The following is a 22,217-nucleotide window of genomic DNA, read 5'->3' as shown; positions in this document are numbered from 1 at the left end:
ACTGTATAGTGAGGAGATTGTATTATGAATGTTGAAGGGACAGAAAGATACGGTACTCATTTGCTGAAACATACTACTGTATACCAAGTTCTCCAAACCTGATATGGTTTGGACTTGGGATGTGATGGGATGATGAACAATTAGTCAAAGAAGCAGTAGATAGGAATGTAGTAGGCCAAAACCAAGGTTTTCACAGTAAAGGGAACATGAAGACCATGACTTGAGGGTAGCGCAAACAGAAAGGGGTGACAATGAAGGAGAGCCTATAGGACTCATTTCACAACTAACACCATAGAAAGAGAGGCAAAAGTAAAATATCTATAATGAAGGATACTTGAAGAAACTAAGTAGGTATGAGAAAAAAATAATTTACAATATTTACAGATATTGTATACACAGTATACTGGTCCTTTTACGTTAATAATCTTGAATGTTTTTACAACAGCTTCTCCCTTAAACTGTGCTGAAACTAAACATATTGGCAAAAAATATTCTATTAAAATTTGGCCAAAAACAGGAAGCATATGGATATATCCCCTACCCTAAAAAGAGTCAAACAGAGAACACTTACCACAAGCAGTCCATATGAATACAGGGCCTTGAGCTATAAACCCCCTCTTTACTCTTTGAAAACCCAATTTCTCTATACATGTCAAGGTTGTGAAATGCTGCTCGTGCTTCTACAAAAGGCCAATCAAAAAAGTCACCATTGTATGTGACAAATATATGGGGCTTTACCTGGAATAAAATAAAATAGAAAACTTCCTTTAGTATTAATAAAAAACAGAAAAATGCTCTTCAGTCTGAATGATTTACTTTTATTACTAGTAAAAAACAGAAAAATTCACTTCATTCTGAACAATTTACAATATGTTTTCAATGTAATGAACTCAACTCTGACCGAAGCTGGTATTTCACAGCTTCATAGCCAATTATGATCTTTATTTCTAAATGGTTTATTCAGAACACCTATTCTAAAATTATACTTTCATAAACCTAAAATTATACTTTCATAAACTAAAATAATTTTTTTCATAAAAGCCTATTACTGAACTTACAATTAGCGGACAAAAGTAGTCTTTGAATGTCTTAGACACTTGAATCTGATTTAATAGACAAAATGGCAGCAGACGTGCTCTTGCATACATAAATTAATTGGTTGACAACCAAGAATCAAGGGATTTTGTTATGAATGGATAGTACTTGATTGCTGTAGGTAGTTTTTCTTTCAAAAAATTATTGTTTGGACATTTTGTGGCAAATGAAATTGGCACTGTACGTAATGGGTCTGTTGTGAAGTAAATGTATGCTTCATTATTGATGGATGAAGCAGAAATGAAGGGGCCAAGGTCTGTCAGCATTTTTAAAAAGGAAAAAAATACATCACTTGATGCTATTTACAATGTAAAATTATAAAAAATATGGAGAGAGAAAAGAAAGGGAGGATAAATCCAAATGAAAAAACAATTTCAGTCCTATATAACCTTTCATAATTATAAATAGCACACAAGTAACTTCTATTTCAGATCAACATTAAAGTTAAAATAGGATGATAGAAGTTTAAAAAACAAAACAAAAAAAAACATGAAACTATTATTACCTCCAAAATGTGATCAAAGAAACGCTGGATCAAACTCATTTCATTAGGTTCATTGAAGATTGTAAAAGGGCCTTCAAACTCCGGTCTTGGTGTATATTCAAAATCCTCAACATCTTCGCTGACTATTTCTCGATTAGTGATTAAGAAACCCTGAAATGAGCAAATTATATATATCTTATGCTATTTCTGCATCTAGTAGTTAAAATGTTAGGGTAAAGTATAGCTTGATCGTCTAACTCTATGCCATATATTCTACAATCTTATACTGTACTGTATGCTGATCTTTTGAATACTCCATAACATTAAATATAAATCAACATAAAAACTTTACCTAACTTTAAAGTTATTAGTAATTTATCCAGCTTTTAACCTTGTATTAAATGTACAATACTACAGTATATGTACTGTATTCATTTATATGTTAGCAATTCCCATAACTTTTAAGTTTGTATTAAGAGTACAGTATAGTACTAACTGTATTTATTCATAAAAAATCAGTTAGTAAAACAACACTCAATCTTAGAAAAAGGCAATTAAACCTTAGCACACATTACAGCACATTTTTAAAGCAATGTAAAATGCAAACCTAATAGAAGGTAAAACTAAATAAAAAATATTTATGTAAACAGCAAAATCCATTAAATAAAGAATCCCCCTTAAAGTAGAAAGTAACAAATAAAAGATTACTTAAAATATACCCTCCAAAAGCAAAAGCAAATATTACCTGACCATCAATCATGTATGATATCATCATTATTTGATCTGTGTTTGCATCAGGGAACTTTAATGGCAACTTGGTAGTTTCTATGTCATAAGCCAACACAATACAATCTGGCCACACAAGAAGATCCTCCCGTCGACTTATGACTGGAGGAGCCGTTCCACCACCTCTAATGGAGTACCAAAGGCCAACAAATATCTTGCGGTCAATAGATACTCGGACATGGTATGGAACATCGTATTCCCTGGAAAATATTAAGATATTCATAAAAAAAAATGGTTGCATTAGCAAAACGTAAATCAAGGTAAGACCAGCTAACAATATGTAAAAGCTGCCATAAAACCTTACATACATAAAAACAATTATAGATTTGTTGGATTGTATCTATTAATTTTGGCAAAAGGGACTGGTCCTAGGGCCAGGGAAGCCATTTAGAACCAAGGTACAACTGGAGGGGAAAACCTTGCACTTGCGCAATGAAATAAAAGTCGAGATACCGGACAGCAAAATGGAATCAAGCATGAATGGGGGTGCAATAGAAAGCTTAAAAGTAGGTGTACCACGGTGACAAAGGAATGCTAGAGATCCATAAGTGGTATGAAAAATAAATATAAAAAGTACTTTGCATCTTTCCTAGCTATATAAACCAGAGTCCTTTAAAATAGGGAGCATGACTTCAGCGGAGCTTGAACGGCCATTGAATTAGTTAAGGCGGTAGGAAAAACAGGTGTAGAGCATAAGCGAGGAGTCCCACCTCCTGTCGGAAGCCCTTCACTTTCGACCTTCGGCTCACAACTGAAAGGGGTATTTGAACTGGATAGTAACTTGGGCTCAAGATTGTATAGCTATGAAAAATCCAAATTACTGTTGATATTTGGTATACAGTACAAACATTTTGTTCTTCAAAATTGGGAACTCACTGACTAATAGGTAGGAAGTCCTCCTTAAACCAAAATTACTCTTAATCGTTTCTTCACTGGAAGTGTCAAACTACCTAGTCCAGTGCAGGACCAAAGGAGATGAATCAAGCAACCCCTTATCTGTCTATCATATGGATGAATATGTTGATAGAGCCTGTCCTGTTCAAGAAGATTGGTACATGGTCAAAGGATAAATCCCCTCGTCCGAAGGGGATAGCAGTCCAGAACAATATACCTGGCATGTGATGTTCAATGAGTTGGTATATATTTCACCATCCTCTCCCTCGTCTAGGGATGATAGGGGAGATACTTCTCTATACAGTAGAACCTCGGTTTACGAATTTAATTCGTTCCTAATGCGAACTCGTAAACAGAAAAATTCGTATCGCGAAACAAATTTCCCCAAAAGAATGTTATAAAATCGAAATAATTAGTTCAACCCATCTGCAAAAACCAATTTTCACAAATTTTTCCTTACACATACAGTACTCTACTGTACTCTACACAAAATTATTGAAATATTGCAGTCATTTAATGATGAAAATATGGATATGCATGCACAGTAAACCTGAACTTTACCTTAGAGGAGTGTCGCTGCTGGCTTGATGGAGACGAGAGGATGGGAAGGAGGAGGAGGGGGTTACTGCTTGGAGGGAGAATCTCCCTCCATGAGAACTTCAGGAACGTTGACTGGAGTTCTCTCGCGAGAATGGCGTTCACTATCACTGGTTTTGCGTTTGCGAGACTCTTGGTCGTCGTCTTTCACAGTTCTTTTCTCCCCCTTCACAAGCTATTTTTCAATAGACACCTGCTTTTGTCTGTTCTTTAAAATTTTATAGAAGTGACCCACCCCATTATCGACTAATAAATTTATTGCACGGTCTGTTTCAGCCTTATTCGGGACATTTTCCTCAAGAAAACTTTTCACGTCTTCCCACTTCTTTAAAAAATCTTTTATCTCACTCGAAGACAGTGATTTTGCAGTGCCTCCCTCCTCCTCAGATGAGATTTCCTCTATTACCTCTCTTTGCTGCTGCTCGTGCAGGTCCTTCAGCTCCTCGGTGGTCAGCTGCTCCTTATGCTCCTGCAGGAGGTCGTCGATGTCATCCGTGTCCACCTCCAGCCCCATTGCCTTGCCCAAGGACACAATATCCTCGTCAACTGCTTCCTCCTGGTTGGGTTCGAACCCCTCGAAATCCCGTTCTGCAACAGCGTCGGGCCACAGTTTCTTCCAGGCGGAATTGAGGGTTCTCCTGGTGACTCCTTGCCAGGCTTTATCAATTAAAGTCAGGCAGTTGTAGATGGAGTAGTGATCCTTCCAAAACTCTCTGAGGGTAAGGTTGGTGCCCTCTGTTACTTCAAAGCAGCGCTGGAACATAGCTTTGGTATAAAGTTTTTTAAAATTTGAGATCACTTGCTGATCCATGGGCTGGAGTATTGGAGTGGTGTTGGGGGGTAGGAACTTCACCTTAATGAACTTATATTCCTCCGCTATGTCCTCTTCAATGGCTGGAGGATGGGCAGGAGCATTGTCCATTAACAGCAAGGCTTTGAGTGGGAGGTCCTTCTCCAGGAGGTATCTCTTGACTTCGGGACCAAAAACCTCGTTCATCCACTCAACGAAGAAGATCCTTGTCACCCAAGCCTTCGTATTAGAACGCCACATGACGTGCAACTTTTTCTTCTGCACATTGTTCTTCTTGAAGGCTCGTGGATTCTCCGAGTGATACACCAGGAGAGGTTTAATTTTGCAATCCCCACTGGCGTTGGAACAGAACAGCAGGGTTAGACGGTCTTTCATGGGCTTATGGCCAGGAAGGGCCTTTTCTTCTGCCGTGATATAGGTCCTCCTGGGCATTTTCTTCCAAAAGAGGCCTGTCTCATCGCAATTAAACACCTGTTGGGAAACGTAGTCCTCGGAGTCCACGAGCCTTTTGAACTCTTTCACAAAAGACTCTGCTGCCTTTGTATCGGCGCTGGCCCCCTCGCCATGCCGAACAACACTATGGATACCCGTTCTCTTCTTGAATTTTTCAAACCAACCACGGCTTGCCTTAAAACTTTGTTTTTCTGCTGATGTGCCTGGCTCACTTCTCACCAAGTCCTCGTAAATGGTTCTTGCCTTCTCGCAAATCATGTTCTCATTTACTGAATCTCCTGCGAGCTGCTTTTCATTTAACCACACCATTAATAAATTTTCTACGTCATCAAGAATAGGTGGCCGTTGTTTTGACAACGACGATACACTACTTTAGCGGCCTTTATTTCTTCTTTTTTCTTTAATATTGTGCATATCGTCGACTGCGAGCGATTGAAAAAACTAGCAATGTCTTTCACACGCATGCCTTGGTCATGCTTCTCGATGATCTCCTTCTTCATCTCGATCGTTATCATCAGCTTCTTCTTACTGCTTTCCTTCTTCGACATCTTAGGAGCCATTGTCTATCACAATAATACACAGTACAGTACTGTAATCACAAATGAATGAAAATAAAACAAATCACAAACCACGTGTAAAAATCACAAAGAAATCGTCCACGAATTCACTAAGTATGTATGCTATCGAGACGGCGGATACTGAGATAATGAACGAGTGAAGGGGGTAATAAAGGGGTTTAGGGGGTGGTAGGTATGCGTGGGAGGAGTCACGTGACTCCATTGTGAGATGCTGTCGTTAAGTTATTTCCATGAAAAATGCGATCAGGAAGCGCGGCGTTAACACTTTTCCACAAAAAACGGCGCATGGGATGGAAATTTAAATTCGTTAACCGATACAATATTCGTTAACCGAGACGAATTTTTCAGAGAAAGTCACTTCGTAAACCGAAAAATTCGTAAGCGGAGTCGTTCGTAAACCGAGGTTTTACTGTATTCTAAAAAAATGGGGCACAGAAGTGTAGCTTAACAGAATTAAGTCAATTAAGAGCAAGTAATGCTTATCCCCAAGAGAGGGGCAGAAAAAATTAAGAGCCAGTCAATCTACCTTCATTTCAGACTTACATCTATAGGTAATATGCTCTCATGCTTAAGAGCTGGGCTTGCTACATAAGAGTAACTACATGAACGGCCACTAAAGGACCAAGCACAACGGTGGGTGTACTCCATAGATTTAAGGCCATTATTATTATTACTAGCTAAGGTACCATACTAGTTAGAAAAACAGGATGCTATAAGCCCAAGGGCTCCAACAGAGAAAAAATAGCCCAGTGAGGAAAGGAAATAAGGAAACAAATTTCAAGAGAAGAAATGAACAACTAAAATATTTTAATAACAGCAACAACAATAAACAGATATTTCATATATATAATCTATAAAGAGACTTTTGTCAGCCTGTTCTACATAAAAGCCTTTGCTGCAAGTTGAACTTTTGAAGTTCCATTGATTCAACTACCTGATCAGGAAGATCATTCCACAACATGTTCACAACTGGAATAAAAATTCTAGAATACTGTCTATAATTGAGCCTCATGATGGAGAAGGCATGACTACTAGAATTAACTGCATACCTAGCATTACAAACAGGATGGTAGTGTCTGGTAAGATCTGAATGCAAAGAATGGTCCGAATTATGAAAAATCTTACACAACATGCTTAACGAACTAATTGAACAAGTGTCAGAGATTAACATCTAGATGAGGAATAAGAAATTTAATAGACCGTAAGTGCCTGCCCAACAAATTAAAGATGAGAATCAGCAGCTGAAGACCAGACAGAACTATACTCGAAATAAGGTAAAATAAAAAAAATTATAACACTTCTTCAGAATAGATTGATCACTGAAAATCTAACTTTTTCAATAAGCCAATTCATTGTGCAATTCAAGAAGAGACAGGCCTAAGGTGTTTTCTCCAAAAAAATTGTCTGTTGAGAATCACGCCAAAAATTTTAAAAATTATAGAGTAAAACAAACATTATCTATGGTGAGATCAGGATGTTAAGGAGCCACTGTCCTCGACCTACATACATTCATACTTGAGTTTTGTTAGGATTCAACTTACTGCCCCATAACTTTCAACATGTACTAATTACAACTAGATCTCTATTAAGGTGGTCTACTCTTTATACACCTCAGATTTCAACACCTGACCAACTACAAGATTTCTCTTGAAGGCTAGGGTGTGGCCTATATCCCTGACTATGCGAGCTCTGGTCATAGCTAGTACTTTCACCCTTTCAGCGGTTGAGGTGTATGCTTTGCAGATCATCTTACAAAGTCAGAAGGAAATCCTGTTCGCTGATACCTCTTCCTTGGTCCTGCCAGTGCTAACGAAGTGTCATTGACACTCAGGTCTGAGGTATTAGTCTTCTTCAGATAGCACCTCAGATATTTTCACAGGACACAAAAACATTTCTTCTCTATGATACCTGATGCTTCATGTAGAAAGAATGAGGAAAAACTCGAGCGCGGGATCGTGTGTCATGCCCCGATGGGTTGTAAGTTTTGGCCACAAAACCTGGCATAAAACTAAGGGAGACCTCCACCCCTCAGTGTGGGAGACTAAGGCAGAAAGACTATGCAACTCGCCTCTCTTCGCCAATGCTAAGGTAGCAAAAGGCAATCTTTAAGAATTAAAACCCTGACAGTCGACTTATTTAAAAGGCTCAAACAGGTATGCGTAAGAGCCTTGAGAATGTCCATGCCTGATGCATGGATACTTCAAAGTATGCATCCTTCAGATCGGCTGAAACATGAAATCTGCCTCTCTGCACATAACTTACGTTTCTACCCTCAACTTCGTTTGATGCAGAAACTTATTCAGTAGAGAGGTTGATCACTAGCATCAAGTCTCCAAGTTGATTTCACCAGGAAAATTCCACTGTCGAATCCAGACTCATCTCAAATTACCTTGAAAGCATTCTTTTCCAACATCTACCTCTGTCCACAAGGAAAGGGTTTCTGCCGATGTTAGATGATCTATCGGTTAGAACGTTATGTGAGATACGGCGGTTAGAGGACGGTCCTGCAAGGTTGCCTAATGGCAAGATAAGCAACCTACTACTCTCGACAGCAGGAGAGGGGGAATGCCTGCAACAGTGTTTCCTTCTCCTTCCCTTCTTCTGTCATCCCCTCTTCCTGGAAGGACCATAATGGGTTATTTGAAAAGGATGTGCATGCACCGGCTCCTTTTGGGGAGAAGTTCCAGGTGGTTCTGATTGGGGTCTAGGGAAGGCCACCAGCCTTCCTTGCACTGATCCTGCAGGCATGGTTGAACCAGGGAGTCCTGCAAAGTAGTTTTCCTCTTTGTCACCACCACTTGCACATGACTCCTTGGAATGAGTAAAATGGCCGCCCACACCATTTAGTTCCAGTGACAGAGCTACTCTGAGCCTACTTGCTTCAAGAATCAGGATACCAAGGTATCCCTCCTCTTTAAAACCAAGTTGGCCCACATGGTGCTGGCTGATGTGGCAGGAAGATCACTGCCTTCCCATTACACAGCACCAGACTTGTACATTACAGACATTCAGGAGTTCACAATCATGTTGGCTGGCCAAAAGACTGCTTGGAAGGAGCCCATGGCAGCCAATCCATGGCCTTCGACTCAAGAGGCTGACAAGGCCATACCTTCTGCTTTTAGTCTCTCCAAGGAGTCCCAATCCGTCAGTCCACATCCCAACAGGTCCATCCTGAAGAAGTACTGATGAGGCAAAGAACCTTATCTATCTCGAGGCAAAGAACCTTATCTATCTCGAGAGTGGAAGGGGGCAAGATCTAGTTTGAGTGGAGGGAAGCGGCAGAGTCATCAGATTCAAAGATCTAATCGTCAACTCAATCCATGGCCAAATTAACCAGACCTGATCAGGGGAGCTCCATAGATGGCTTAGGCCCTTGAGGGTCTCCGAAGTGCCATTCAATAACCAAGGTTTTCCCCGAAGGCAGAACCAGACAAGGTTGCCTTTACCTGACAGCTGCATTCAAGAATGAGTGCAAGGGCATTCACTAAGGAACACACTGACTCAGAGTTGTCCTAGGGCCAGGTGAATCCAAAGTACCCTAATACCCGGCTGGAGTAGAGGATGCAGCAGGTTGCTCGAGATATTCACTTCATTCCCCTCCAGAATACAATCACTCTGTCCCAAGAAAAGAACGAGCAATGTAATTAGGAGCTGAAAATTATCTGAGACTGCCAAAAACAGTAGGGAAAGAATCCATGGCACCAATCACAATAGAGAAGAAAGGCATAGCTCATACTCTTCCCTCTGCTGATTGGGTCGGAGGGCAGTGTTTCACATCCATTATTACAAATGACACCCAGCATTCACTTCTTGTAAGAAATTGAAAGATGAAAAAGTTTGGTAAGGGTGCAACAGCATGTTCGTACTAGTTGCGCCTGAAAACAAAAGTTCTGAGCTTCCAATATGGGAAGTTCCTCACGCGCGCTCACAACCTGTTATCAACTGCCGCGTTAATGAATTCAACGCATCTTCCAGCTCCGCTGAAGAAATATTCCCTATTTTAAAGGGTGGAAATTTTGTATAAAAGTAGGAACTAATCAATACTGTACGTTCATTAATAAGCAATTCGTATTTTCATGGCACAAACTTTTTTCTTGAATTCTTTTGTCAAAACATTTACAATTAGTGATCTTTATTCAGCTAAAACATACTATTCATGCCATATTGACAGATTTGTCATCATTACTGCAAAATAATTTGTGTAAAATTATAGAAAACCTACTACAAAAAGTTCTTACATACATTAGAATCTTACTTTAATTATATGAGTCAATTAATAATCACCTGAAGACCTACCTAATATCTAACAGATTTTCGAGATGATCTTGTTGACGTTTACTAACTTCATTGCCATCGCCAGCAAGTTGAGCAGAAAACATTTCAGAATACACAGTTTTTGATTTAGCAGCTTCTTTATTCCTTCTCACTGCCGAGCTGATAGTCTGACGTACCTGGCAGTTATAACAATGTTAATTAAAGGACAGGGAAAAATCTAATTTTTTTTGTACAGTACAGATGTAGAAATCCAGTAATAAAGTATTTAATATGAAAAAGTAAAACATAAAACCATAACCAAACTTAACAGTTTCAGCTCACTAAAGAGGTTAAAAGCATATTATTTTTCTATTGTTAATGCTAAAGCAATGACTGCAGGTTCCAGCAAAACATGAGCGTATGATTTTCCAGGATGTCATGCACCACAATGAAATGGGATCTGTCTTTTAAACAATCTCAATCAAAGATATCTGCCTGTGAACTGCATGAGGTAACTACAACTCAACATACTGTAATAGTAAACAGAGCCAAAAAAACTAGATAGATCCCAAACACAGACATGATGCTTAAGAATTTTCCTCATCCAAGCAGCCTATTAGAGCAGCAACAATTGTATTCTAAACTTGAGCCCAGGTGCCAAGAACTGCAAAGCTGAAGTCACAGCAGGACTACAGATGAAGTCAGAATTCTCCATATTGGTTTAATAAATTCGATGAAAGGAATTGTTGTTTACCACACTCAAATATTTCACCACTTTTTTTTAATGAGTTTCAACAACTAAAATAACATTGCACTCTCAGGCCAAATAAAAAGATAATTCTTTACAAAAGCTTAAAATTCTAGAGACAAAACCATATAGTTGCAAGTACTAATGGCACATGAACCTGGTTCATAGGTGGGACCTACGGATTTGCCAACGCATGCATATTAGACATACAGATCCAATAAGCCTCCTTTCTTAGATTACATTTATGAAATGCCATAAATAACATGGGCCCGATATGTAACTAATTTGATAAAACAACTGCACTTTTAGAACAGACTCTGTAAGTTTAACATGAACTTCACAAGACTGAACTGAAGCACCATAACAGAAAATTTTCATAAAAACCATGCCAAATACAGTCACAATTTAATCCATTTAATTATCAAACAAAGTGCTTGAGAAACAGTTATGGACATGATCTGAAACCATCTTGGAGGCAGTGAACATCACTAAATGACAAGATTATATCTAGAAATACTCAATTCCACTAATATACATACATATACCAAGGCACTTCCCCTAATTTTGGGGGGTAGCCAACATCAAACAAATGAAACAAAAAAAGGGACCTCTCCTCTCTGTTCCTCCCAGCCTGACAAGGGACTCAACCGAGTTTGGCTGGTACTGCTAGGGTGCCACAGCCCACCCTCCCACATTATCCACCACAGATGAAGCTTCATAACACTGAATCCCCTACTACTGCTACCTCAGCGGTCATCCAAGGCACCGGAGGAAGCAGCAGGAACTACAGGAACTGCGTCACAATCGCTCGCCATTCTTTCCTATTTCTAGCCCGCTCTCTTGCCTTTCTCGCATCTATCCTCCTATCACCCAGAGGTTTCTTCACTCCATCCATCCACCCAAACCTTGGCTTTCCTCTTGTACTTCTCCCATCAACTCTTGCATTCATCACCTTCTTTAGCAGACAGCCATTTTCCATTCTTTCAACATGGCCAAACCACCTCAACACATTCATATCCACTCTAGCTGCTAACTCATTTCTTACACCCGTTCTCACCCTCACCACTTCGTTCCTAACCCTATCTACCCGAGATACACCAGCCATACTCCTTAGACACTTCATCTCAAACACATTAAATTTCTGTCTCTCCGTCACTTTCATTCCCCACAACTCCGATCCATACATCACAGTTGGTACAATCACTTTCTCATACAGAACTCTCTTTACATTCATGCCCAACCCTCTACTTTTTACTACTCCCTTAACTGCCCCCAATACTTTGCATCCTTCATTCACTCTCTGACGTACATTTGCTTCCACTCCACCATTTACTGCAACAACAGACCACAAGTACTTAAACTGTAACTCTCCATTCAACATGACATTCAACCTCGCACCACCTTCCCTTCTCGTACATCTCATAACCTTACTCTTACCCACATTAACTCTCAACTTCCTTCTCTCACACACCCTTCCAAATTCTGTCACTAATCGGCCAAGCTTCTCTTCCGCGTCTGCAACCAGTACAGTATCATCTGCAAACAAAAACTGATTTACCTCCCATTCATGGTCATTCTCGTCCACCAGCTTCAATCCTCGTCCAAGCACTTGAGCATTCACCTCTCTCACCACTCCATCAACATACAAGTTAAACAACCACGGCAACATCACACATCCCTGTCTCAGCCCCACTCCCACCGGAAACCAATCGCTCACTTCATTTCCTATCCTAACACATGCTTTACTACCTTTGTAGAAACTTTCCACTGCTTGCAACAACCTTCCACCAACTCCATATAACCTTATCACCTTCCACATTGCTTCCCTATCAACTCTATCATACGCTTTCTCCAGATCCATAAATGCAACATACACCTCCTTACCTTTTGCTAAATATTTCTCGCATATCTGCCTAACTGTAAAAATCTGATTCATACAACTCCTACCTCTTCTAAAACCACCCTGTACTTCTAAGATTGCATTCTCTGTTTTATCCTTAATCCTATTAATCAGTACTAACAAAGAAGATTATTTTAGAATGATTACTAATGATCAAGGGTGTTCAGAAGTAAATTATCTAGAAGCTGAATTAAACACAAAAATAAATAAATATAAAAATGGACATAACCATATAACCTTGTCACACAATCATACAATAAAAACACAGTCCTTACCTTTACTAGATCGTTGACTGTCAAGAAAGATAACTTAAGAAAGGTTTGTCTTAGTCCAGTCAGGTGATTATCCTGAAAGACAATGGGATTGGTAATTAAAAAAAGAAATAAACAATTGAAAACAGTATTTACCATGTAAGCAACTACAAATGTTCAATAAAACAGAGAAATAAATTTCTATCCACTGAAAGCATACATGATATCAGATATTTCTAACTACAGTATCTAAAAATTACCACTTAAGGCCTCCCACAGAAACCAAAAAATTAAATGCACACAATTACTTGACCATCTCCCGGCCACAGAGTACATCTATTTTCATGCTTGAACATACGAGAACACACAAGGTTAGCTCTTTGACAATAGATGCACCTCCTTGACCTATTTTTTTTTTCAAATATTCACAAAAAATTAAAAATTGCACCTTATTGTAAGAGACCATATTAGTGTTAGAGTCTTAGTTGAACCACATACATGTGGTCGTCCTGAATAACAAGAAAATCCTTTTATTTTCTAGCAATCACAATTTTTGTGCCGAGAAATTTTTTATGTTTATGATATCTCTCTTTTGTAATTTACATAAGATTTTCGGGGTCAATTTGAAAAAATAAAAACCCTGTTAATACACAATCTATTTATGAAAATTTTACATTAAATCTCTCATTCCTATCTTTCATACTTTTTTTTGTCTGCAGAGGTAGCATTTTTATTTTTTTTTTTTTCTGCCACAACTCAAAATTCATCATATTCAGACAAGGTTGATTGCCATTCTGAATATTCTGTTGTAAAATATACAATAACCTTATTGAAAAAACAACCTACATGATTGCTTTACCTCAAATATCAAGGTTACTTCAGAAATTCAACATTCTTATCAATTTTTATTTTTACACCAGCAGCCAAGACTTCAGCCATAAGCCAATATGTTGGGTAAAACATAGAAGTCGCTGAAGAGTTAAGAAAATAAGAACTACTAGGATGTTAAAAAGAAAATCCTGGCAGGGTGTATTCACCATAATAGCGAATGTAAGATAAGTATATGCGTGAAATATGTAAAATAGCATTACAGAAGAAGGGGAACTAAAATAAAGAGAGTTAAAAGCTAGAGATAGTAATGTGCTTGCAACTAGAGTATGTAGCGCTCATCTTGGATGTATTAGCCTTTAGCCTTAACACATGTTGAACACCACCATAGGAAAAGAATCAAGCCATTGATGAGCTGACCAAAAACACATATCTATCGTGAATGTATAACACAGTTGTCAACGAGAATTCACAGAGAATACACACCTTAGAGCAATCTCCAAAACTACCACAAGACTACATCGTGTAGGTATAATGTTGTACACAATTGTGTAGCCTAATGTGTTAACATAATAACAACTGTAATTTAGAGAAGTCTATAATGATCTACATACAAATCATTGTGTTATTCATTGTCTGATACATTTATGTTAGATCAATAACCTGTCAATTTGTAATGACACTAACTCGTATATTGTTCATGTCCCCAGATTTGATCACAAAAAATAAATAGTGAATTCAACACTGCAGTATCAATTACTCCACATTAGTCGCTAGAGAAAGAGAGGCGATTATACAGGGTTTGACTAAGAAATGTCTTTACAAAGATAAGACAAAACCAGGAAGGATTCATACCCTACTTCACTTTTCCCATTGGCTCTTTGCATCTAGTTTTATACACATAGCTTACCAAATCAAGATCTTCTTTCTGTACAATTTCTACTGAAGCTAAGAGGCCTGAAAACTTCTTTGTCAAAAATGTTGTCACATCTTGCATTACATCTTTCTTCACCAGGACAAAGAAGTAAGGACGATATGGCAGTGAAACCTGAAAAATTGAGAGGGTCTTATAAATGTTCAAAATAATAACTAACTTCTTAACAAAATAAATCTTATAAGTCAATTAATTCAATTATATTTAAATATGTCCAAATAAAGTTTCTACTACTGGGTAGTAAGCTGAAAACCAATAAAAAAGGAGTATTGACGAAGGAAGAGCCTTTGTTTTTTCTATTTTGCAATTTCATACCGACAGTTAACTCCAATTAAGTCAAGCATATTTCATTCTGATTTTAATTTTGTATTCAGCAAACAACACTATACAAAATTTATTGCAAAAAATTATCAACAAGTGTAATAATAGGACATGAAAAATAAAGAACACTACTATGTAACTAATAACAATCTGCATCTCAATATCTGATGATGACAAACCTTGAATCTTGAACCATCTTCTTGGATGAAATAATAATCCACAGCACTCAGTAATCGCTTGTCTTCATCCAAAATTTCTGTCTGGAAACGTAAAGTTTATCATAAATAAGGATAATACCAAAAACCATCAGCTATTCTAAGCAGTTTCAAACCCGACCAAAAAGTAAGTTATAAATGGGCAATTTTTGACAAACCAATCGCAATGAAACAATGTTATACAAGAGAATCTATAAAACAATAAACAAAAATTGAAAAACTTTCACAATATCACAGTATAAGCACTCTTCCAAATATTAAGCCAAAAGTAATTCTTAGCACAGAATTCCCACAACTTTTAGAATAACGTACCCAAATAAAATCATATATGATAAATGCATCTACCTGGAACAGTACTTACACCTATGCTTCTGAATCAATACAAAACTAGACGGTATACATATCCACTTGGCTATCAAGAGGGATAAGTTTATTTGAATTCTGATGTACATACTCACCAAATTTAGGCATTTATACTTATCATAAAAATCTAACAATCTCCACCAAGATTGCTAGTTGATTTGTAACTTGGCCTTAGAAATTATTGCAGTCATGTGTTAGGGAAAATCAAAAATTTTAAGTAATTTTTATTTTTCCTAACATACTTACCGAGAACTACTTTCTTAGGAGTTACCTGTAATCTCCTCTCTACCGACCAGAGTTTTGTGTAGGATACCCTAACACCCGTTTTCTATGAAGGCCTACCTCGGGCATTAGAGAATGTGCCCCGAGGGTAGGGTTTGCGCTAGGTCGAGGTCCGCTTGGGTCGTTCACGCCAGTAAGTTCTATGATGCAGCACAATACTCGCAAGGGCAGAGAGGCACTCGGGGAAGGAAGAGAGGGCCATTACCCGAAAGTAGTTCTCGGTAAGTATGTTAGGAAAAATAAAAATTACTTAAAAATGTTATTTTGATAATAAAATAAATTTTTGAATATACTTACCCGGTGATTATATAGCTGCAACTCTGTTGCCCGACAGACAACTCTACGGTAAAAACTCGCCAGCGATCGCTACACAGGTTGCGGGTGTGCCCAACAGCGCCATCTGTCGTCCAGATACCCAGTACTCAATGTAAACAAAGACTCAATTTTCTCCTCGTCCCACTGCGTCTCTATTGGGGAGGAAGGGAGGGTCCTTTAATTTATAATCACCGGGTAAGTATATTCAAAAATTTATTTTATTATCAAAATAACATTTTTCAATATTTAACTTAGCCAGTGATTATATAGCTGATTCACACCCAGGGGGGTGGGTAGAGACCAGCAATATATGTTTACACTTTTATGAGCTAAGAGTTTTTATTTCATTTTAGAAGTTATCAAAATAACAAAAACAAAATAAATAGGTACCTGGTAAGGAAGTCGACTTGAACAATTTCTCTGCCTTTTAAGTACGTCTTCCTTATGGAGCCTCGCGATCCTCTTAGGATGCTGAACGACCCCTAGGATCTGAAGTATCAAGGGTTGCAACCCATACAACAGGACCTCATCAAAACCCCTAATCTAGGCGCTCTCAAGAAATGACTTTGACCACCCGCCAAATCAACCAGGATGCGAAAGGCTTCTTAGCCTTCCGGACAACCCAAAAAACAACAATAAAAACATTTCAAGAGAAAGATTAAAAGGGTATGGAATTAGGGAATTGTAGTGGTTGAGCCCTCACCCACTACTGCACTTGCTGCTACGAATGGTCCCAGTGTGTAGCAGTTCTTGTAAAGAGACTGGACATCTTTCAAGTAAAATGACGCGAACACTGACTTGCTTCTCCAATAGGTTGCGTCCATTATACTTTGCAGAGATATATTTTGCTTAAAGGCCACGGAAGTTGTTACAGCTCTAACTTCGTGCGTCTTCACCTTAAGCAAAGTTCGGTCTTCCTCACTCAGATGTGAATGAGCTTCTCGTATTAACAATCTGATAAAGTCTGACCAAGCATTCTTTGACAAAAGCAAGGATGGTTTCTTAACTGAACACCATAAAGCTTCAGATTGGCCTTGTAAAGGTTTAGTACGCTTTAAATAGAACTTAAGAGCTCTAACAGGGCATAAGACTCTTTCTAGTTCATTGCCTACGATCTCCGATAAGCTGGGGATATCGAAAGATTTAGGCCAAGGCCGAGAAGGCAGCTCATTTTTGGCTAGAAAACCAAGTTGTAGCGAACAAGTGGCTTTTTCTGACGAAAATCCTATGTTCTTGCTGAAGGCATGAATCTCACTGACTCTTTTAGCCGAGGCTAAGCATACCAGGAAAAGAGTCTTAAGAGTGAGATCTTTCAGGGAGGCTGATTGTAACGGCTCCAACCTGTCTGATATGAAGAATCTTAGTACCACGTCTAAATTCCATCCAGGGGTAGCCAAACGACGCTCCTTGGTGGTCTCAAAAGACTTAAGGAGGTCTTGCAGATCTTTATGTTTGAAAAGATCTAAGCCTCTATGCCGGAAGACCGATGCCAACATGCTTCTGTAGCCCTTGATAGTGGGAGCTGAAAGGGATCGTCCTTTTCTCAGGTATAAGAGAAAAACAGCTATTTGAGCTACAGAGGTACTGGTCGAGGATACAGAAACTGACTTGCACCAGTCTCGGAAGACTTCCCACTTCGATTGGTAGACTCTAATGGAAGAAGCTCTCCTTGCTCTAGCAATCGCACTGGCTACTTCCTTCGAAAAGCCTCTAGCTCTCGAGAGTCTTTCGATAGACTGAAGGCAGTCAGACGAAGAGCGTGGAGGCTTTGGAGTACCTTCTTTACGTGTGGCTGACGTAGAAGGTCTACCCTTAGAGGAAGACTACTGGGAACGTCTACTAACCATCGAAGTATCTCGGTGAACCATTCTCTCGCGGGCCAGAGGGAAGCAACTAACGTCAACCTTGTCCCTTCGTGAGAGGCGAACTTCTGCAGTACCTTGTTGACAATCTTGAACGGTGGGACTGCGTAGAGATCCAGATGTGACCAATCTAGGAGGAAAGCATCTATATGTATTGCTGCTGGGTCCGGGACTGGAGAGCAATAGATTGGAAGCCTCTTGGTCAGCGAGGTTGCAAAGAGATCTATGGATGGTTTTACCCCAAGTGGCCCAAAGTCTCTTGCACACATCCTTGTGGAGGGTCCATTCGGTTGGAATTACTTGCCCTTTCCGACTGAGACAATCTGCTATGACGTTCAAGTCGCCTTGGATGAACCTCGTTACTAGGGAGATGTCTTGACCTTTTGACCAGATGAGCAGGTCCCTTGTGATCTCGTACAACGTCAGTGAGTGGGTACCTCCTTGTTTGGAGATGTACGCCAAGGCCGTGGTGATGTCCGAGTTAACTTCCACCACTTTGCCTCGAAGGAGAGACTTGAAGCTTTTCAAGGCCAGATGTACTGCCAACAGCTCCTTGCAGTTGATATGCATGCTCCTCTGACTCGAGTTCCACAGTCCTGAGCATTCCCGACCGTCTAGTGTCGCGCCCCAGCCCACGTCCGATGCGTCTGAGAAGAGAACGTGATTGGGAGTCTGAACAGCCAGGGGAAGACCCTCTCTTAGGTTGATATTGTCCTTCCACCAAGTCAGACAAGACTTTATCTTTTCGGAAACCGGGATCGAGACCGCTTCTAGCGTCTTGTCCTTTTTCCAGTGAAAAGCTAGATGGTATTGAAGAGGACGGAGGTGTAGTCTTCCTAGTGACACAAATTGTTCCACGGATGACAGCGTCCCTACCAGACTCATCCACAGCCTGACTGAGCAGCGTTCCTTCTTCAGCATCTTCTGGATGGATAGCAGGGCTTGATCTATTCTGGGGGCTGATCGTCTTGTTGTTCCGCAACGTCCTCATCAGAGGGTTCCTCATCCGAAAACTGATGAGGAAACGGCAACGGAGTGGGCAACGTCTGGCTCGCTGAGTCCGGTCGCACTGGTGGATGCGTGACGGAGCCGGACGCAATATCATGGAACTGCTGCAGTCTGTGAACTGTCAACAACCATAGGTGCGCGAGGAAGCACAGCGTCAACCCGAGACTGTCTAAACCGTCTGGGTTGTGCAGTCAACACCCTACCGGGTTGCTGAGGTTGACGCACTGCGTCAAAACAAGTCACCTCTGCTGGTTGTTGAACGTCCTGAACGTCAACAACCACCTCCGAGCATCGCTTAACGTCAACGTGCGGCTGGCAACCCACACTGGGTCCCATCGGTGGAGGAACCACCTCAACTGGCGGACGCGAGTAGGTTACCTCAGCGTCAACAGGGCGCACAACCGACCGGTTGGAAGGTTGTTGGCCAGAAGGTTCGGTAGCAACCTTCTCCGCATTAAAGTCCTCTATCAAGGACGCAAGCTTGGACTGCATGTCTTGCAGCAAAGCCCATTTAGGGTCTACGGGAGCAGGTGTGGCAACAGACGGGGTTAGCGACTGAGGCGGTACCGTTTACCATCCCTGAAAGCCTTGTTATGCGTGACATAATTGTACAGCAAAACTTCAAAGGCTCGAAAACAGCTGTGAAGTTGACCTGCAAACAACTTGGAGCGTCTCCTGGCCAGGCGCCAGGGAGAGTCTACGAGAATTGAGAAGTCTATCTGGGCAGAGGCATGAACTCCCAAGCCGAGAACTTCTCTCGTGTCATATCAGACTCTCGCTCTATAAACCAGTTTAAAAGAAGGGAAAGCAAAGGCTGTATCCCCCAAACTCCTCCTGGTGAAAAACCAGTCGCCTAGCCAACGTAAAGCTCTCTAGGAGAGCGAGAGAGCACTAGCTTAAAAACAACGGCTTCGAAGTAGCTAGGCCTAGTGTAAGCTCTGACGTTTAGGCGAACGAGGAGCAGCAGTTACAAAAAGATCCGGACAAAGATCCTTAAAAAAATCATCATGATTTAATTAAAGTCCATAGGAGGCTAAGCAGCTTTAGGCTCCTCTCCATCTGACAGAGTCCTCAAGGGAATATCAGTAGGAGGGGGAACAGCAACTTCCTCATCTACAGGAACCTTGTCCGATAAAAGCTGAGTCTCAAGCAAGGGAGAGACCTACCGTGGTGGCAATGCTTTACAAGCAGAGTCCACAATCACTGGTGCATTAGTAGCGGACCAGAACGCAACGTCATGTAACTGCTTGACAGTCTGTGAACTGTCAACAACTGAACTGTCAACCACAACAGGTGCGTGAGGACGCACAGCGTCCACTCGAGACTGCTTTGACTGCCTAGACTGAGCAGTCAAAACAACTCTAGAATGCGGAGGTTGACGCACAGCGTCAAAACAAGTCAACTCCGATTGTTAGTGAACGTCTTGAACGTCAACAGGAGCATCAGCAAGTGGCCTAACGTCCAAATGCGGCTGAAAAACCACACGAGACCGCATCGAGTGTGGTTCTAAACAACCTGACTGACGTGACTAAGCTACGCCAACGTCAACAGTAAGCACAAAGGAACGTTAGGTTGGCTGAAAGCCAGGATATCGATGAGATAAACGGCTAGACTCAACGGACTAATCGGCAGAATAGTCTTCCATAAGGGAGGCAAGCATATACTGCATGTCTTGCCATACAACCCATTAAGGATCAACGGAAATGGTTGTGGTAAGAGACGAGGGTAACGTCTGTGACCGCAACACTTTGCCTACAAAAAAACTCTCTCGGAGTCTGTGTTACGCTTTTGTTAGGCGGCGAGCAGTTATCCGATGACTGCATAGGGTCAGAGCTGTCCTAATGGTTGTAACCAAGACGCTGGACCTGTCCTGAAAGGACTGACTTTCGCTTAAGGGCTTCGAAACCTTGTGACAGGTTTCTTATGCGAAAAGCCTTCGGATGACGAGGAGAAATAACGTCTCTCTCGTTTTATGGTAGGGGAGATCTTGGTAAGATACACCCGATACCATAGAGGGAAAACGTCTGTTCGTTGGTCAAGGCCTCTCGAACCCATAAGTCGTTTGACATTACTTCTCCCCTGGGCTTGGGAGCATGTAAGAGGTCCCGGACTAGGTGAACGAAAGGCACGAACAGACGAACCCTCGGACGCAACACTGTAACACTTTGCGCATATCACTTTATCACTTCGATTTTCTGTTTTGCACTTATTTCACTGAAATCGAAACTTTTACTGATTTCTACCTGAAACACGCAATTCTACCCTTCATTAAAAGGTAGTAATTGCGAAATCAGTCGTATAATGCAAGCTCATTAATACCAGCAAAAAACAGAAAACATATTTTAAGATAAAAAAAAAAATCAGTGGCTGGGAAAGAGACTAAACACTAGTTCATATAACTACGTTTTCAATCTCTCACCGCACATAGCCTGGGGACGAGAATAAAAAACTAAAACGTTGTATCCTTCCTCCCCGTACAGCGACTAGGGACGAGAGTAACTCGAGAACAACGTTACCCGCTTGAACGGAACGTTTTCTCTCCTCTCTCTCCCTCCGTCTCTATCTCTCTCTCTCTTTCTCTCTTGATTTCGCACCTAAGAGAAGAGCCCAATTATATTTCGTCAAAAAAACATGTTATTTGACTAAAGGAAAAAACTGAAAGGTTTTTCAAATAAAAAGTTCCTTTAAAATAGAATTTAAAACATTTAAGCTAAGAAAGAATGAACAAAACGTCAGAATCGATTTACTCTTACTGCAAAGTGAAACCGTGATACACTCTCTCTCTATCGTAACGATAGAGCGCATGTTGAACGTCAACAACTGCGTAGCATAAATAAACTAAACGTTAGTTCATCTTTGAAAACAGTACGAAGACTATCAAAGAAATTCTTTCATAAAATATTACATTTAAAAAGTTTTAAATCCTTAGCTCTTTAAAAGCTAATTACGATATAAAGGGCTCAACGTTGATTAACTTCGGTTTCCAAGTTAGGACCGCCTACTCTCAGGAAAGGTCTATATAAACAAAACATTAAAATTATTTTTATATGTTTATAATAAATGGAAAGTTAATCGAAGAGGCCTAATAAAGGCGGAGAGATATAAAATATATAGAGGAAAATCTATAACGTGATATAATTACTAAAAGCCTAAACACACTTCCGTCTAAGGGAAGGGTCGGCCATTTAAAAGTGAAAGAAAGCCCATACTCTCTTTGTCACCATAATTAAATCTATCC

At 40.2% G+C, this 22,217-nt stretch overlaps 1 protein-coding gene across 1 annotated transcript in view; it reads right to left on the bottom strand.

Moving 5' to 3' along the window:
- Positions 1–22,217, bottom strand: part of PolE1 (DNA polymerase epsilon catalytic subunit 1) — a 67,657-nt gene that overhangs the window by 26,826 nt on the left and 18,614 nt on the right. Inside the window, exons 3-9 of the mRNA XM_068359891.1 lie at positions 15,114–15,194; positions 14,590–14,727; positions 12,876–12,947; positions 9,995–10,149; positions 2,325–2,565; positions 1,601–1,750; positions 572–738 (exon numbers count right to left, since the gene is read on the bottom strand). Coding sequence (XP_068215992.1) covers positions 572–738; positions 1,601–1,750; positions 2,325–2,565; positions 9,995–10,149; positions 12,876–12,947; positions 14,590–14,727; positions 15,114–15,194 — 1,004 coding nt within the window. The remainder of the gene's footprint in view (positions 1–571; positions 739–1,600; positions 1,751–2,324; positions 2,566–9,994; positions 10,150–12,875; positions 12,948–14,589; positions 14,728–15,113; positions 15,195–22,217) is intronic.

The sequence above is a fragment of the Palaemon carinicauda genome, chromosome 2 (genome assembly GCF_036898095.1).
Source record: "Palaemon carinicauda isolate YSFRI2023 chromosome 2, ASM3689809v2, whole genome shotgun sequence".
Classification (NCBI taxonomy): domain Eukaryota; kingdom Metazoa; phylum Arthropoda; class Malacostraca; order Decapoda; family Palaemonidae; genus Palaemon; species Palaemon carinicauda.
This window is presented reverse-complemented; position numbering and strand designations above follow the sequence as displayed.